The following is a 19,848-nucleotide window of genomic DNA, read 5'->3' as shown; positions in this document are numbered from 1 at the left end:
ATCAACATGTGGTTGGGGTTTGTGGTCAGATTTACTGTCACCGGTAGTCCGCAGACTCATTTCTTGTTACATCGTTGACACCAAAAAAAAACAGCATGTCACATCCTACAGCAAAGTAATTCCTTTCAACTCCCCTCAGGGCTCTGGATGGATGCAGAGGCAATTGTGAGCTCTGCGTACTGTTGTGCCAGTGTAAGCATCCCTTTGAGATCTTTCTCTCTAGCGTCAACCGTTATTTGTGAGTAGGTTTGGGTGTCAAACATCCTCAAGGTGGGTGCAACATGCCAGTACCCTGGCCTTGTCAAGTGGGAATATTGTGCCCTCTCAACTGACTGGAGATGGAGAAAATCCAGAGCCAGTCCCAACCCTGAGGAGGACGGCTGGTGTGGAGAGGGCCCCAATTCCTGCTCCCTCCACACCCCTCGCGCCCGCATGTATTGGTGCAGTACAACCTCATCTCACGTCATGCCTTGCCAACAGAGTGAATGCCAGAGTTGTTCTATCTCTCGTAGAAACAACATGCTAGAATGAGAGAGCGACGAGAACAAGAAGAGAGCAAGCAGTGGAATAGTGCTACATGCGATCTACCAGAGACCAAAAACCCATCCAAACATTAGCAACCCTCTGGCTGCTCCTACAACCGGTCATCCAATGGTAAATGCAGAGAGTGCAAGAGAAGAGCGTGAGGCAGCAAGAGAAGAGCACTACGTACACAGTAAACTGACATAGCAGCAAACACACACAGCCTATGGCTATGGACACTACCGTAGACCACCAGGGACTAAGACAAGGGGCACACACCCACATGGGACTTAGCTTGGGGGAGCCAGAATCAAGGCCCCAAACACAAACCTGAACCTTCAGTTTCCCAGGCCACCATCAGTTTTTCGTGGCAGGCTCACACTCAGAAAGTGGGCAGCGCTTAGTGTAACCTATGCTGCACCTAACCCCTCCTCCAGATTGGCCACAGAAATTAAACCAATGGAAACAGGAAGAGCACAGAAAGAGGGACAGGAAGTTGTGGGTTGCTCGGGTGATGCCAGAGGAGGAGTATGTGGCAGACCAAGAGGCCAGTGGATTGTGGAGATGATTTCTTGAGAAAGTGAGGTATTGGTTAGTGAGTGCAAGTGATATTGCTTTGTGAGCGTATATGAGTTTGACAGGAGTGGTTAGGAGGAGAGTAGGGAGTGAATGTGAAGTGATTGTGTGAGTGAAAGAAGAGTGTCTGAGTAGGAGGTGGGTCGAGTGGTAGTAGTAGTGGGGAGTATGGAGCTGTAGAGTAGATGAGGAAGTGGTAGCGTGATGGAGGGAGCTGCAGTGTGAAAGAGGGAGTTGTAGAGTGGAGGCGAGAGTCCTATTGAGGAGGGTGGAGCAGTAGTGTGGGGGATTAAAGTATGTACATCAAATGGTGGAGTTGAGGCATAGAAGGAGTGAAAGACCATTCAAGGGACATGGAAGAAAGGCGTGGGGAGTAGACAGAGCTACGGTGGGTGGATTTGGTTAGAGGACAGTAGTGAGCAGAGCACACAAGTAAGAGGGAGAACAGTGCAAGGGCGTGGAACAAAGGTGACCAAATCAAGCAGCATGTCTGAAAGGCACAATCCTATTACCCATTAGACGACTAATGTTTGGATAGAGTAGGGAAAGTTAGGAAGTCCCTGTAGGAGCTTTAGTTTTGATAAGTCCACTGGTCCTTAGTGTATTTAGTGTACCTAAAAGCGTACGTAGCCTATTAGCCCACTGAGGGTGAAATCGGAAGCTAAGGTGGCGGGGATAATGACACCTGGGTTAGGGAGGAGGTGCTTGAAGACTAGAGAGAGCGGGTTGGTCATAGGATCCATTAAACCCTCAATAAAAATCCTTGAACCATGTCTGAGACTTGGAGTAATTCCTGCGCCATCTGTGACTTTATCAACTCAAATTCCTTTTTTCTCACAAGCTGAATTATTTTGCACTTTTCTTAGCTGACGTGGCTGGTCTTTGAGACAACGTTTTCCACAAACTTCAAACAGTATTCTACTAAACAAAAGAATCGATCCTGAACTTCTATGGGGAGAAACATCACATGGTATTTATTAAGTTCCATTTTAACTTTATATCTAATGCACTAATAGTGTTATATAGGCAAGCTATTTCCTTCAATTCCATCTTGCACTTTTGGAACTTCAGAGTAAGGACCTTGGCCCAAATAACATTCAATGTGATGTCATTGCACTTTAGTGCAACTTCTTTTGAAGGGCTGGTTTTTGTTTTTAGCGACCTGGTAATATATCAGAATGCTCATAGAACAGCTAAAGCAATTAAGAATGTGTATAGCTTTAATAATCAAATAAAGTCCTTTTGCTTACACACATCCCTAGAAATGAAATGCAATCAGGCCAAACCAAAGTGCATTTCTTTGTTTTGTAGCCAGAAATGATAAACACCAAGGCTTACCCTACTCTGGTCCCAGGTTGGCCAAACATCCCTTTCATCCAGTAGTGCAGAATAAGAAAAATATATTTTTGGCTAAGAATAGAGGGAGGGTGAATGATTACTCTGTGATGTTAAAAAAATCTTTAACAGTCTTATAGAAATTGGGTACAACTTCAAAACATGGGTGAGCAGATGTGTGCACTTTTTTTCGAAGAACTCATCGATAAGAGACCAGACATTTCGAGAGTTAACATATACCCAAGATTCTCTGAAGTGTAACCCTGTTTCAGAAGGCCATTAGGAAACACACTTTAAAAATCTCTATAGGAAATCAGAACAAAGTATTATTGTGCCAAAGCCTAATGGGCCTTCAGTGCCATTTGGAGTCTATTAATTTCTATGCTAAAATGAGCTAATTGATCATAAATGAAGCTAAACCAATAACATTCTTTTTTCAAGGAACTCAAATAACCCCATAGGCTACACTTGGACAATTGACAATAATTGCAGCCAGTTACAGATATTATTTATCTTGGCTTCTATTATGGCTGCAACCCCGAATAGAGGTCACATTTTAATAGGATTATTAAATAAGGCAACTCAGTTGGTGGCACACATAAGAAAGATTAGCACTAAGTACTGTAGATTCTCGTTTGTGCCTCTGTTAGATTTCTACAAGATGAAAGTCGTCCCGATCCTTATTGCATGGGCAGGAGATTAGCTACTTATCCAGAAAGACTGAGTGGAATGAGGTTGAGTCAAGAGTGTGGAAAAAGCGTTAAAGTTGCCGGACTGCTTAACCAATGATGCCTTAAGCTATGACCTGGGTTTGGCTTCCCTTGGGTGTTGGTAGAAATGGAAGGTCCTATCATGTTATAGAAACATTCTAGAGCCACCGTTGGGATCTTTATATGTGGATCTAAACAGGATTCTCTTCACCAGCTCCACACGCTCAGTGAATACCTTTAAGAACTTTGTCATCAATCTTCAGAGGTGCTAAATGCCAATCCTGTTTTATCAACAACAACAAAAAAGAGTTTTATGAAGATTGGCTAATGACCATCGGGGTAATCTGCTCCTATAAATCATGCAAGAGTCTGTCTATATGTGCTACGCCTAAGGACACTGTCTGCCGATATAAATAAATTTACCAACTCCTTTTGGAGAAGCCAATTTTTGCACTTTCGAATTAATTTAATTTTAACTGGTGCAATACTGTTCTTAGACACAAAATATAACTGTAGTATTAAGTCCTGTGTGTTTTGTAATAATGGAAACAGTGCTCATTCAAGAGAACATCTTTTGATTTAATGTCCTGCACTACAGTATTTGAGGACTCTGATAATTGGGAAATGTATGCATGATCCTTTGGCATTGACTTTGTTAGAATTCTATGATAGCTTAACAAGTAGCCATGAAACTTCAATAACTATTTCTGTACTGAAGTTCCTGAGTTGTATTGGATTAACTTTGATTAGGTGGTAAATATGTTAGAAGGAGTTATGGACTGTTATGAATGTTAAATAGGAATGGCATTGTGGTTCATTCTACTCTTGGAAATTATCAAACTTTAGCTTTGGTGTGGTCATTAGGGTGCTCTTTAAATGTTGATTATCTATAAAATATGTCATGTGTAATTTTATAGAACACTTGACATCATTGGGGTTTAATATGCTGTTTTAGTAGTGCATTATGAGATTTAAAGTACTGATTATGTTTAGAAATGTATTATGTATTCATTGTGTGTTTTGTATAGCATTTTAATTGATTGTAAGGATGACTTTTTGTAACCAAATCACAATAATAAATAACATTCAAACTCTTATCAGCCGTGCATCTTGTCTGCTTATTCTGGTGACCAATGGATCATTTTGAAAAAAATCGAATAACTTCATCCTGCCAAATTACTCTTGCATGAATCACCGGAACACTGTGGTGGCAGAGACCAATCAAAATGTGTTCCGCAGCACAGCATGTCCTGCGGAAAAGTGGTAGGCTCAGAGAGGTGATCCAAATAAAGTTATTGGTCTTGATTGCTCAGATATCTCCATTGGTCATATGCTAATGGCAGGTTGAGAGTTGCAAGCCTCTGATGGATATTGGGAATAGGGTGTTGATAAACACTGAGGTCAATGCAAATCCTGATTGAGGTATTGGGCTTCCTGACAATAACTGAAGGAAATGCTCTATGATGTCCTTGTCTCACAATTGTTGAATTTCCTTACACAGTTCCTTTATTAGTCTGACTAGTACTGGTCTGACGTTATGAATCTTGGGTCATGCTCCCCTTTAAGCACTATCCAATTTTTGAATCCAGTCAGTAGGCCAATCTCATCAATGAGAACTTCATGGTACTCACTCTGGAGACTCACTTACTCTTTGTCAATTTCATTGTTGACAGTCCAAACTGGGCAGTCTGCACCCAAGTGAATTTTTACCTTCACGATTGCTTATTCATCCCAACCCAAGACAGCAGACTCTTTTCTCCCCTTGTACAATTTACAATCTGTGTCCTGGTCTTTGAATACAAGCACGACCCAGACAAATATGATTGAGTTGATGCGGCAGATCCCATACCCTTTGGGTTTCAGGCTTGCCTATTTTAAGTCTGACATGTTTTGCCAATGAATGTGTTGGTATCCATAATTGTATATGGCGTCCCAAAGTCCAGTAGCATTTTGATCAGTATCTTTTCGACTGTTACCCAGTCCGATGGCAGCATTTTCTCTGGCCCTGTGATTGTAAGCAAATAGTCTGAGTCTTCAGGGTAATCCTGGACCATTCCCAGTTTGGGGTGCTGGACCCTTTCTTACACATCCTGGAATAATGCCCTGTGAGACCAAATTTCATATACTCTTTTTTCTGATTGCAGGGCAATCTCTTTCTTCGTGTTCTCCGACTCATGACCGACACACTGCTGGTGACTTTTGTCCCTCGAGTCATTTGGGTTAATTGCTTTCTTTTTGGATGGAATTCGTATAGGCATGCTGTGCCTTGGAGCGTTGCTGATATGTGATACTTCTTAGTCCCCCACTTCTCTGATATCACCTCAGGCATTATATATGTAACTTTGTGGGCGTTCCTCCTAATGTTCACGTCCTTCTTGAGCAATGTTCAACCAAATGTAGTGTCTGTAATCGCCTAGACCCTCTGCCCACTGTCCCCGTCTGGTGTCCCAAATATTTGTCCGATCGCATTCACACATGAGCCTCTGTTCCTCTATGCACAATTTTCCCAGAAGTCCCCGCACTGAAATGGGGTCCCTGTGCTGTGCCTCTTGCTGCTGTGGGTACACGCCCACTCTACCATGGCAAGTTTAGCCTGATTCACTGTGTGTCCTGGAGGGTACGTCGATGCATTGCAGCAGCACAGCATGCTCAGCTATGTAACTCACCTGCACGTGGCAGGTTCTGTTCCGGCACTTCCTTTGAGCTTCACTGTGCTTTATGTGGGTGGTTGGCAGGGGACTTTTAGCTTGTTGCCAGTGCCACAAAATGAAATGCCAGTAGATTTTAAGAAGAGCTTTATTCATGGCACTCTTCAGAGCTCAACTCCTGCCCATGCTGGTGGCCAACTGACGCCCAACACATTTGATGGGATGGCTTCTGGAGCTCACCGATTTCATCCCATTCCAAGTGATATCATCAGTAGAGCACCTGGAACAGGACACATACATTACAGCAGATTCACATATGAGACATACTTTCACCCGGTAGTTAAGAACAAAAGAAATCCCAGGAGCATCAGCCCAATATTTTCACACCTGCGTTGCACGCCAGACTAATTCCATGTATGCCAACTTGACCCGTTCCATTCAGTGGGGTGTGTGATTTGTTCAGTCCTGTTTTTGTTTTTCATTCTTGAACTTGATTCCTAGAATTCCCAGTGGGAAATGGGGTGTCAATTTTTGGCACACATGGTATAAAAACGATCTTCTTTTAGTGAGAAAACTCCATTATTGGGCACAGCAACTAGAGTGTTTTCTTGCATTAGTAACACAGGCATTATTGGGAAAAGCCAACGTGTGTCCTTACAGTGGCAAAACACACATCTATTGCCACAACCAGCATTTCAATGGGCCTCATTATAACTGTGCGGTCCGGTCACAATTGTGCCAGTAAGCCTACCGTCACAGTTGTTACCGGACCGGCACAGTATGACTCTGTGGGCAGGTGCTGTCCCGCCTGCCAGGGTCATACCGGGCGGGTGGAACGGCACCCGCACGCAGAGTTTCACAGAAGCACCGGCACCGTTATTAACGCTGCCCGTGCTTCCGTGGTCCCCATTCCCATTTGAGTCCTTTCGGACTCAGATGGGAATGGGGATTTACAATTTACTGGCACCTGACTTCCCGGAACGCCTGGGTTGTAATCCCCCAGTGTTACCAACAAGCCATGCGCCAGTAAATATTGCAAGTCCGGCAGCAACCCACTGGTAGCACCAGCAGGGTTACCGCCGGACTAGTAATGAGGCCCAATGTCTTCTTACAGTGTCAATAATATGACCTCTCCTTCGCCAAACTATGTAGCCCCAAAGTGCTTACTTTTCAAGTGCTCCGTTTCTTCGTAGCTAGGTTTGCACTATATAAACCCAAATACAATACTGGCCTTACTTGACATATCCAACATGAGTGTCTTCTTACAAACGCTATACTTACATATCTACACTGCAAAGCTCACAGGACAATGGGCCTTATTACAAGTCCAGCAGTAGCTGTGCCGGTAAAACTGGCAGGTAGCTGCCGGACCCGTAATGAATTACCGGCGCGTGACTTTCAGGTGCCACCGGGCTATTCCAAGTCCGGTGGCCGGGAAGTCAGGCACTGGTAATTTTTGTTAGTCCCCATTCCCATGGAGTCCCCTAGGACCATTCCCCTAGGACTCCATGGGAATGGTGACACAGCAGCACCGGCACCATTTAAAACAGTGCCAGTGCTCCCATGAGAACTCTGCAAGCGGGTGCCGTCCCACCCGGCAGGTCTGACCCTGGCATGTGGGACAGCACCCGTCCGCTTAGTTGTACTGTGCCGGTCCGGTAACAACAGTACCGATAGGCTTACTAGCACCGTTGTTACCGGACTGGCATAGTTATAATGAGGCCCAACGTCTTCTTATAGTGACATTATAACACAGCCAACATGTTTTCATGTGTCTCCCTACTGAACTAACTGTAAACTGTTTGTCCGCCCTCCCTATATTTTACAGAGAGCGTACTGTAAAATTCATCATTTCAACCCATTATTTTGAAGAACATCTCAAGGTTGAAATGTTATGGTGTCCCACGCTAATTACTGGGAAGTACTGGACCGCTCCAAATTGAAAAACCACTATTTGCATTGGTAATTTAGCAGGAGCGGATATACTGGCAGGCAGAAGGAAAATGGTTCAGTAAATTGTGGGGTAAATATGGTATGAGGAGGTGTGGGAATCGAAGACCAGATTTTTGGCAGAGAGGGTCGCATATCTGAACACTAGCCGGTCAAGTGGCACAGTGAGTAGAGCGCTTGCTTTGGCATCTGTGCAGAGCTTGCTAACGCAGGTTCGAATCCCAGCAGGGCCAAGCCTTTCATCCTTCCCATGGGTAATAATAAGCAGCGCTCAGATACCTGAGGGTTCATAGTGCTATATAAATGCTAAATTATTTATTTATTTTTTATTACTACAATCAGATGGGGGGCATTGAAAGTGGAAAGAGAGGAAGGCCCCCTTTAAAATATAAAAACGGCTGAAGAAGGAGCGGTGCTTTATAGCAGACTTTACAATTATCATTTGACTTTCAGGGCAATACAGTCTAAACAGGCTGTCAACTTTTAGTAAGTCGGCTTCAGGTAGCCTCAATTAAAGGAATTTGCAGTTTGGTAAGACACATTTTGGACATTGAAACGTGGTTAGGTGTAAGGGGTGCATTGGAACGCATGACGTATAAGAGGGCAATTGTCTATGTTCGCATGAACAAGAAAGAGCTGCACAGGACCAAAGAGACAACAGAAACAGCAGAGTGTCCTAGAGCGAGGCAGCTTCCTGAAACATTGGGGGATTTTGGTAGCTCACAGTAAATCTTTTGGTCTAGGATTAAGATGTCTTTTGTGTAGAGAAGATGTTATCGTTGATAAGGGGGAGACACATGATCATGGTTATAGAACTGCTGTTGTTGAATGACGCGTATGTGCATGATGGCGTATCTGTGGAACCCCAGAACGTGAAATGGAAGCCTGCGGAGGGGCGTTTGTACCCTGCACTGATGCTGCAATTGAAGTTGGGCTTTTGAATTTTGTGTGTCATTTATTTTCAGCAACTGTGATCTGATATTAGTCACTTGATATGATATTGCATTTATAACGAACCTGTACACAAGTGTTTCTAGGCGCGACAAGACAAGGAGGGGGAAACCGAGGGAGGACAAAACAATGATCCTACTAGGCCCTGTCATTCAGATCGCGGGAAGGGAATAAGTAATTAAAATATTGGTGGTTTTATTTTATGTTTATGCTGAACCTTAACATAGACTTTTAGTAACTGAACATTTGAGAAAAAAAAGAAATTCTCAGTGATTGTTTTACTGTCCATAGCTCGAATATATACAGTATATCTTTTGTACAGTGCGCCTTACATCCCATGACTTTCCACAGCTGTTTTGCAGACCCAGACTCCCCTAATCCCCCACTTTACCGGCACTGCTACAGCGCCCGCTGTTGTGAGTAAAAATGCAATCCTGTTGGAAATTGGCTCTTACCTGCTTCAGCCACACGTTCGTGGTCATCATTTGGTTTTTCTCATCCTGAAGAAAGAAAAAAATAAATCAGGGAGGGGGTAGAGAAAAGGAAGAGATTTAATTTAGTCCGAGTGGAAGGAGCAATTTATCTGAATTGAAATCAATGGCTGGCAGGAGGCCAGCTCGCAGGAAACTGCCGCCCTGCGCCTCAGTTCATCAAACAAATTAGAGGCCCGCTGTCAGGTTATCGGCCCCGTCAGCTGTCTGCGCAGGACAAAGTGCTTCCCCTGCCTGAAAGCAACAGCGACTAATAGGGTTATGTGTATTTTTTTTTTTTTTTTGTAGCTTCAATTTGAAAGATTGCAGTCCGGACATTGGCTATACGGTTCTAAAAGCCCCAGATTTCACGGTATCAGCAGCCAGTGAGACCGCGGGCGGCATTGAATCAGCCTCCGCTGACGGGCGGCAGCAGGCCGTGGACCCTACGCACAAAGACGCACGTCTGCCTGGGCCTCGCTTTGAGATAACTAGGCGCGCGCCGGCGCGCATGGCAGTCTGCAGCCCTTCCCACAGAGAGGAACATCCGGGCCGCAAAAGGCGGGAACCAGTGGGGGCTCCAAAGCAGGGGCCTGCAGCCACATTTGTGTAATTGGATATATTTTGTTTTAATTGTGTCCTTAGTTTAGAAAGCTTTAGCACGTTAGACAACACAATTACAATTATATAAATCTAACACATACAATGTATGTCATACACATCTTTACCATTACAATACATTTCCAGTACTTCATGATAATATAACTACATATAAAATGTCTCCCATTATGTAAAATGGATGTTTTTTAAAAAGCATATACGAGCAAGGGTTAGTGAAGGGACGCCCCCCCCCCCGCAACCTTCCCCTTGAACAATTAATTCCAAAACAATTTGGAGCACAGTTTGGTCGGCTGGATCACAAATCGCCCAACATGTTGAACCCTGTCAGCGAAGAGGGCAGAAAAAGATGGTATCCAGTGTCTCAAGTACTCCAAAATCTTTTCACCACCACATCTACAGGTCCTTTCCTCTGGTGGGATGCCTCTGACACTGCCCCATCAGTCCAGTGTCCCTAACTGATTGGAGCGAAAACGCATAAACAAAGTCCGATATTTTAGGTAATCCGGCAATGATTGATAGGGCCTATATTGGTTCGCCACATCGAAATACAGTTTATACTTGCGTAGTAGGTCTTGATCCCCACTCCATTGGTAGACCTTACTGTGATTTACCAAAAAACTGCTCTTATGTATCCCTGCATTCTCCAAAATCAAGTCACAACACTGATTAAAATCCTGCAATAGACCAAAAGACCCTGCTCCAAGAACTTCCTATAATTCCTCGAAAACAGAGCCTGGGGCAGGGGGGCCACAACATCCTACTACAGAGCCTCAATTTTGCAATCTGTATCACCCTGTGCCAAGATTTTAAACTTAATTCATGCAGGATTAGGACAAACCCCATGGCCAGTGGCAGGTTCAACAATTTCTTCCAAAAATTGCTCTCCAAACGCTCCACCAATTCTCAATCTAAGTTCATAAACTCAAATCCATACAAAAGAGATGCTAAAACCTTGCCCTTATAATGAATTAACGGAATAAGGGTAAATGTACAATATTTCTGCATTGGGTGAGTATTTGGGCCTTTTTTGGGGACTAAGTTTAGTGTGGAGAGTACTAAATTTCACCCTATTTGCGATCAGAAACCACAAATATTTCATTATGTTAACATCAGCAATTTTCTCATTTCCAATAAACCATGAGCTGGTCTTTCTTATTTTACGGTTGGAAAATGCACTGATCGGTGTTAATAATTAGGTTATTCTCCTGCAAACAGACTGTCAAAGCATGCAGGCCCAATGGCGTCCCATCAAATAATAAGACATCTTCGGCAAGAGCAATATAGGAATTTATAAGTGGCCCAGCCTTACACAGGCTTCGAAACTCTCTAAAATATCAGATATATATGTATAAATTAAAAAGACAGAGAGCAAGGACGCATCCATGTCCAAGTCCATTATTCGTACCCACTGGGAAGCCTAGTTTGCCATAGTTGTTCCAACATACCTGCATGTTGGTTTCGGTATGTAGCTCCACGAGTAATCTCAATAAACCTCCTGGGACACCCCAACCATGAGTTTTTTCCATAACCTTGACCTGCTCACAGTGTCGAGAGCACTAGCCAGATTGACGCTAGCGATTTAAACAGGGGGGGAATCTTTGACTAAAACCTTCGACTTGAGCATCTTGATTAAAAAGCTGTTTAACTTGGAGCCGCTATTACGACGCTTCTGATATTTATCGGGCTTACCTACGCTATGTGCCCAGGCTGAAAGATCCTTTAGTAACAAACCGGCAAATAGCTGTGAGGAGCAGTCCAGGATTGCTATCGATCTATAACCCGGATTTCTCATATCCCCTTTTTTAAATAGCGGTACCACATAGGCTTTTCTCCAATTGCAAGGGATATGATTTTAGCTTACTGCATGTTTTTAACCCTTTAAACTCAGCTTCTAATGCCGGTCAGTCAACACACAAAAAGCACAGTATTAACTCTTTTCATAGGCTATCGCGATGGGAAAGCCTGCATACTAACAGTTCCCATTGCTTGCTGATGCATGCTATGTATTTGAATGGAGGCCGTACAGGCTTGTGGAGGCTAACCAGCTAGCTGCGTGCTATCCTGGCGGGTTCCTAGCGATTCCATCGACAGCCAAACCATCGACAACCATACCATAGACACCAAAAGCATTTAAAAAAACCATAGAATGCATTTTTAAAAATGTCTTTTTTTCATCGGGGGGGGGGTGGATCCCCCCAAACCCCTTTTTTTAGCCTTAAAAACAATTTTTACTAAGCTAAATCCTTTACCATTTAAAAACATTCATTCAATGTTTTTGTTTTCGATGCATTTATTTCAATGGTATGGTCTGTCGATGCTTTGTATTCGATGGAATGACCGGATACCGCCCTGGCGATATATCAGTCCTGTGCTTCAGCCCCGGCCTTTCATTTAACAACCAAGTGCATTTTCGCAACTGAAGCTTAAGTTAAAATCACTTGATCAAATTGGACTTAGAACCTGAAACCAAAGAATTGTGAAATAAATGACCCGGAATGGGAAAGTGGTGTCCCGACGACAGAGAGTCTGCTGGTCAGCCTAGGCCCAATGCATTGTGAAACCAGTCCTTGCAGGTTAGGTTACACACAGATCACTGCAGCTGGCATTTTAACCTAATGAGCTATGTGACTGGCTGCATGAACCTTTTAATGTAAAATATAGACCACTGAGTAGCCGTCTTGATTTGTGCTGTTTATGCATGCATGCTTGTTCTTTGACATCTCCGGAGTTAGTGTAACATTGGTGTTAAACCCCAAAACAATGAGAGTCCTGAAATGTATATTTTAAGGTGGAATGCATGCTTAACTCCCCTTTAGCCTTAGTGATTGAAACCCTTGCTGTCACAGCCTTGCAGCATTCTACTGCACAGAAGAGCGTGCATTACTTTCACCCAACTCAATGGTACATTTTTCTCAGCCTCTCCAAAGAATGAAACGCTGAATCACCCCAATGGGATTTCAAGCCTGTGGCCAGCAGGTTGCGCATAGGTAGCTTCTGAAAGGCATAGAAGTGAGGGTGACCTCTGTGGGACACCAAAGATGCCAAGGCCGGACTCGCTGAGGAACGGCCAAGGTTGACTTCCTGTGCCAAGTCACTCAGGCGGTGGCAGAGGCCAAATTTGGTGGCAGAGTTGGTAATGGGCTCTACCTGGGATACCAGTCTACACCATTTCACTACTTTGCGACAACAGGGTGCAGGGGAGAGTTCAATGGTATTTGCAAGGAGGATAAGGAGCCCTGTTGTTAAGTTCATGGCCAAAGCATGGTTTTTCATGGCTTCACCCTGTTCAACCACAAATCCATGCCTGACCATGGTTTACAATCGAAATCCACAAATTCTTAATTTCACAGAGACCGACCATGCATACCCATGCTCTAAAGGTGTGCATTGTACCATGGACATACATGGCTGCCCCGGAGTAATCACAGATAATCGCATGTTACATGGTCTGGCATGTTCATCTACCTCTTACTTGTCAACAATCTGTGGTTTAAAATTACAACTGCGGAGCTCCATGGCTAGTAATATTTACTGCAGAGCAGCACAATTCCATGAACTGTTGTTCGAATGAAGCATTTGCAGCTCAGCAATAGCCGGGTTTCCCTTTCAGATTATCGCCTGGAAAGCAAACACCAAGCAAACAACATAGAAAACCAGACCCTCCATGACACAACAGATGTTTCCTGCCGAGTTACCAGTGTCTGTGTAGTTCAGGTCCACACCTTCAAAGGACGCCTCAAACCGGTTGTTTTTAGTAATGAAGTTTCAATAATGGCCACTTGGGACATGGATGTTGATGAAATTCTCAATTTATTTTTTCTGTTCAATGGTTGTCTTCAATCACTAGAATCTGATGTTACATCACGTCAAAATAATTGAATTCCCCTTCTCAAATGTTACAATTCCCTCGACACGTGTTTCTCCAAAGCAATCAGTTTGTTCATCAGGAGGGTTGCTCCAACATTCATATATAGCCAACATTCATCTATATAACAAAACTAATATGAATTAGTATCAGTTTCTTTTTTCTAGTTAAGCTAGTACTTAATTGTTTAACTTAGATGGAAGAGGCTAGTTAGTGTTCATTGAATTGCTTTAAATATAAACTGAAGGTAATCAATTATTCAATTTTTCAGTGATGCACATACCCACATGTTATGACTTATGTGTTTTTACTCACTTCTTTCCTGCTGATCCTGTGTTTTAATTTCATTTGGTTCCCTTAAATTATTCTTATTGTATTTTCAATAGGAACCTGCCAGAGAATGGATAGTTCCCATCAAAGGCTGAACCTCCCGTTGTTAGAAAATATTTTTTTTTCGTTAGCATGATGACAGCGTTTTAATAAAGGTTCTTTTAATACAAATCAATTCTGGTTACTTAGGATTAATGCATAATTCTGTTTAAAGTGGGGGCTTAGTTGAGTCTGAAATGTCGTTCTGTCCTTTTACTGAAAAGTTACTCCGGCACGATAACCACAGCTTTTTCCCCGCAAAATCAAGATGGCCGCCTATTTATGTCGGCGTGAGAACCAAATATAGTTTACCCAGATTTGATCCTTAGTGTTTTTAAAAAATACCATAAAGTAGCAGTATGAACTGCTTCTGTATAAAATCCATTTCCATCCTCAACTCAGCTGATTTCTTCTAATTGGCGGATTGTAAGAATTGACACATTTGGTAAAGCTGTTAGATAGTTAAGACCGTGCCCTACGATACAGGCAGTACTGGCAAGTGGCATCAAGAAGCATCCAGCCGTTATGGATCATAAGATTTTTGAAGTCCCAGGCCATGGATGGAATTGCGACTGGGTACAATTTAGAAATTATTGAATGAATTTCGATGTACAGCGCTGCTGTGCAATGCTAATGATCTCAAGGCGCTTCCTGTTAGGAAGATCACTTCTGGCTGAAGATTCAGAATAGTTGGGTTGTTAGATCTATTTCTAAGCTAAAAGCAAGGTAGTTGGCTTCAGCGTGGTTGGTGGTCCAGGGTGCACTTCATACCGTACCTGCCCTCTTCTAGCTGCAAAGAGCCTGCCTCCTTTAGACGTGCACATTGTTCTGTGGATCCGGGCACCTTTTGTTCTGGAGGAGTAGAGGGACAATCCAGCGGAGTAGAACTTTACTTTGTTTCTGCAGTATTTGCCACCTTCCAGAGGCAGCTTCAATAGGTGGGGATTTGGGTGCTGACAGGGAGCCAGTTTCTCCAGTTACTGAGAGGCAGTCCGACAGTTCTTACCAGCCACCAACCTCGCTGCATTGTTTTGGACTTTTTCAACATGGAGGATTTGGTGGTTTGATCGGTAGTGTAAGTTTGCTTGCTTGCAAAGTTCGGAGATTCTGAAGGATCGCACTGCTACTGGGCTGTTCTCTGCCCCGTCTGAAAGAGGGACGGCATGACGGGACATGGCATCGTAGTGGTCGGATATGCTGACCATGCACTTGTTTATCAGTCAAGAGGTATATTTCAGTCAATTCTGACTCTCTGGTGCTCAGAGTAATTTTGTGACCCAGAATGAGTCTGAATTTGAATTGATGGGGGAGATGCGAGTGCATTTGGTGTGGAAGGAGTGAAGCTAAGCTAAGCTTTTGTGTCTGAGAAAACTGCCAGCAAATCTGGAGCCAATGGCGGACAGTTTTCCCAGTCCTTTTGCGGGTTGCTGTTCCATAGGTAGAGTTCAGGGATACCAGCTGCCATGAGAAACTCACGTCACTCTGGTTCCCAACACTATACAACGTGTGTCTGCCGTGTTGGATATTGCTTCCAGACCTTGTAGCATATGCCTGTAGCAAACCAAAAACTTCAGAATTACATATAAGAAGTACTTTCTGAATACATTTCCCAGAATACCTTTGTCTGATACCGTACAAGGAAAGGATCGCTGGTTGATTCAGAACCACTGTGGCTGGTAGGTGCTACAATTAATCACGTCTGAGGCATATTGTCATTAATCCAATTTAAAAGCCTCAGTTTGCTACAGTGCAGTGTTTTGTAAGGATGTGTGTGATTTCTTCAAAAATATTTCACCTAATGGAGATTTCACTGAATCCATTTCACCGAAAAAAGAAATCTACTTTTTGCTTTTTCTACTTTTTTGTTTGTTTGTAATGCGGAGGGAGACCACCGCAGCCCCCCTCTCCCCTCCCTACCCTAACGTACACCTTTACCCCACACCCGAGCTATTATGCAGTAAACATATACCATTTCCCCTACCATTTTTGGTGAAATAAATTCTGTGAAATCTCATTTGGTGAAATGGTTTTCGAAGAAATTTACGGTAATGGTTTTGATAGTGGGCCTGTCGTGACTGAACCTTCTAATCCTAGTTCTTGGTGGCAGGCAGGCTGTGAGCTTTATTCTTGTTTTTCCCTACTCCTTTCTCTCCCTGGGAGTTGATGGGTGTTTTGTGGTTGCTTGTAGTTGTTTTCCCCTGCTCAGCTTTGTATATGCCTTGTTGTTATTAGATGTGGTTTGCCTAAGGAGATACCTGTATTTGAGAATGGGCAGTGAGTAAGCACGGCCATCTGAAACTCAATCCTGGCTCAAAATGCCTCTAGCTTCCTCCAGTTCTGCGAAACACTAAAAACATGACTCTTTTAATGTTACCTGCCACAGCAGTAAAAATTCCTCTCTCCCTCCACCAAAAAGTGCTGCGTTATTGTATACAATTCCAAGCCCATTCCTGGCAAAATCCTGTTATAAAGCGCTCTGCTACTTTTGAGTTAGGTTTCCGCTATAAGCAAAATAATAAAAGGAAATGAAAACTGGGGGAAGAAGGAATCTGTGACTCCTTCTACCTTCAAGGTTTGCGGTGTCAAAGTTAGCATTGCAGTCATTGAGCACAAGAAGGCATGTATTGTGTTTGATTCTGTTTTTGATGCTGTTTTACAAGATTTTGAAGAGGGCTCTTCTGTTCCATTTTCTATGGCAACCGCTATATAGTGGCCAGAGAAGGCCATGATTGTGGAGGTGAGTCTGGAGTTGGGTGGCAATGGTTTCCTTAAAGACCTTGGACACCTAGGGCCCTGGGCAGGCTGTACACTGTCCCCTTTTTTTGGAATTGTCAGGTTAAGAAAAGTGTTTTTAGGCAGGGACACAGCGGTTCATTCTTTCAGGGACAAGTGGAATTGTTCTATCATAGAAGAGCAGATAAAGAAGAGGAAAGAACCTTTCCAGGAACATGATTTGACAAGTAACACAATGAAAGGGGCCCAGATCCTCGATACCATGAGACTGGATGTAGGGATTTTTCTTGATCACCTGAAAATTGACAGGTTTCTGGGACCAACTAATACAGGTTTTTCTTAAAATATTCTGGAACTAAGTTGTGATGCTTTTTTGTGCTATTTTAATAGTGACCAAAGAAGAGAGATGGGTGCCGGATCCAGAGAAGTAATTATGTCATGAAACTCCCAAGAGAAAGTCCACCCCCCTATATTAATCTGCACTGCTTCCCTGACATCTTCTGATCAGTGACAGCAGCAACACCAAGTCATAAGGAGCAGCCCCACAGTTTCAGCTCCCTTATCTTAGAAGAACCTTAAATGTAAATATAAATAAATATATGTTTTTTAGTTTGGAATATTAGGTGGCACGCAACTATGAGCCGTAACGTTTACATTAGAGTATACATATATAAATATTTTGTATATTTTATTGTTAATTTATAACGCGCTTAATACCAGCGAGTGGTTTCTAAGCACCGGATCGGGATATGAACCTGTGTTGCGCTGCGCTGTCTTGCTTTCATTACATTACAGCTAGGGGGAGATGGAATATGAGGAGAGACACAAAGCTTGTAGATGTTGTTTGGTTATTTACCCACCCACTGACTGCCCAAGGCCATGCTAATCCATATGGTTAATTTGGGATCCCTGAGGATGTCCTTGAATCAAATGTTAACTTGTAATGAATATGCACAAACAAGATGGGGGCTAATTTCCTCACTGGATACTGTATGCCACTGCATACAAGATGAACCAGTGTGCGCAAACTCTATTGACATTGAAACACATAGTTGTTTTTATGTGGTTGACTGCACTTCGATAAGGTGTGAAGTCATATCTGATGGCGGATGTGATGATGTCATCACGTAACTGCGTCACGGCTGTGACGCGGTATACATAAATGGCCATAAAATGAGAATTGACGCGTGGAAACATTGTTGTTGAACAATGACTTGCCACAAAGGAGGTATATACATACAACTGTACAGATGGTTAGGATTTACTATCTATATCCACCTCAGTATCCCTAAAAGAGCATGAACTCTATACTCTATATTGCCCATTATCTCCACTACCATTATAGATCACTGTGATGCACATCCCCATAGAGCTGTAAATTACAGTATCCAATTGTCTTCGCAGATGCTTGTACCGCACCACACCTATGATAATAACAAGATCATTTGAAGTCTACCCTTTGATCTCCTCTGATTCGAACAGGGATGGCCAGCTCGGGAGGTGAGTCTTTTTAAACTTTAATCTTGGCTATTAGAATCATCCTGACTGATTTTAAAGACCTTAAAACACCACCCGTTCTAATTTGCCTCCATGAGGTGGTGATAGAGCTCCATTTATTAAGAAGTGACTATGCAGTTGGAGACAAGCTTTCACAAGTCACAATATGCAGATGAAAGGATATGTAAGCACACGTACGTAGTTGCACATTTTGATCTATTGAACAATTGATTGACATTATTCAGTAGTCCTTGTCTTTCATTCTAGAGACAAGATTGAGACATTATATTGTGAAGTGGATACGTCTACAAAAATCCTTTATGAAAATGGATTGGAAAGAAACACATGGCAGAAGCTAGCCAGTTGATTAATACTCTGATTTCATATCAGAATTGAGAGATGTTGGAACTGACCCGTGTAACCCAAAATCAACTTAGAAACAGAACGATTGACTATAGCTCTTCAATTTATTCTTCAGATACTTTTGAAATTTTGAAGACTTATGAGAATAATATTTCGCTCCCTAAGTAGGGAACCTCCTGAAATGTGTAGAGCAATATTTATGATTTAATTTTATACTTTGTATTGAATAACACTAATTGTACATTAAACCTTGACTCACTGAATGCCTATTTCTTAAGAATATTTCATAACAAGCACTTATGATTGACTCTGCAAATGATTAGACCAAACCTTGACTGTCCCAGCCGGCAGTAATTCAGGTGTGCAGGGGACGGGAGTGTCCATTACTTTATGGCACTATACTGTTTATGATAGGATATGATTGGTTATTTATAACGCGCTTAATACCCAAAGGTTTCCAAGGGCAGACCCGGGGATCGAACCTGTGTTGCTCTGTGTCCTCTTGCTTCCAAGGCAAGCCCTGAGCTATCCTCCCGAGACATTTTTTCATTCCCATCCACAGCACATCCTACTGGGATCTCTTTGAGCTAACATATCATGCCATAACATTAACTTTTTCACTAAAAGTTCCTTACTGTGTTATTTCAAAGTCTTCTGAGTATGAGGGCCATAGTTGGAGCTGTAAACGTGTTACTGGTGTAATAACCGTAGCTTAAGCAGGTCTGCTTGCAGCCATTTGAATTTTTAGCAGTGTTTGTGTCCTTCTCTGACGTCCTGTAAGCACAGGCATTGGCAAAGCCAACAGTTTTGGTTTGTATAGCAGGAATTTGTCAGGCACTGCTATTCTATACGCCCAGGCGCTCGCACCATTTAGCATCATTAATGGCAGGTTAGTGCCATTACCGCAGTGCCTGCCAAATGCCTTTGCCAGGCCTAACTTAAACCCAAAACAATGCTTGTTTTAAATTGGGACGTTAAAGTACAAATGCCCTGCCTAAAGTCCATCACACTGCAAATTAAACTTTAACTCACACTACTACTTCACAAGACTCATTTTGCCTCATTTAAAAATGGCGTAAAAGCAAGGCGCAAGACTTCTATGACTCCATTGTAATGTGCTGACCCATTTTGGAGCACCGATGATTGCGAGGAGGGCTTCGGAGCACAGATAAGAACTTCGTCGTGCTGTCCTCCTCTGTCTCGTCAATGCGCCTCGTTGTACGCATGCTTGAGATTTT

General features: G+C 43.0%; 1 protein-coding gene across 1 annotated transcript in view; it reads right to left on the bottom strand.

Moving 5' to 3' along the window:
• Positions 1-19,848, bottom strand: part of CHRNA2 (cholinergic receptor nicotinic alpha 2 subunit) — a 315,904-nt gene that overhangs the window by 100,649 nt on the left and 195,407 nt on the right. Inside the window, exon 3 of the mRNA XM_069605647.1 lies at positions 9,148-9,192. Within this exon, the coding sequence (XP_069461748.1) occupies positions 9,148-9,192 (45 nt within the window). The remainder of the gene's footprint in view (positions 1-9,147; positions 9,193-19,848) is intronic.

The sequence above is a fragment of the Ambystoma mexicanum genome, chromosome 4p (genome assembly GCF_040938575.1).
Source record: "Ambystoma mexicanum isolate Mex_15411 chromosome 4p, UKY_AmexF1_1, whole genome shotgun sequence".
Taxonomy (NCBI): Eukaryota; Metazoa; Chordata; class Amphibia; order Caudata; family Ambystomatidae; genus Ambystoma; species Ambystoma mexicanum.
Note: the sequence above shows the minus strand (reverse complement) of the source record. Positions and strands in the feature narration are given on the sequence as shown.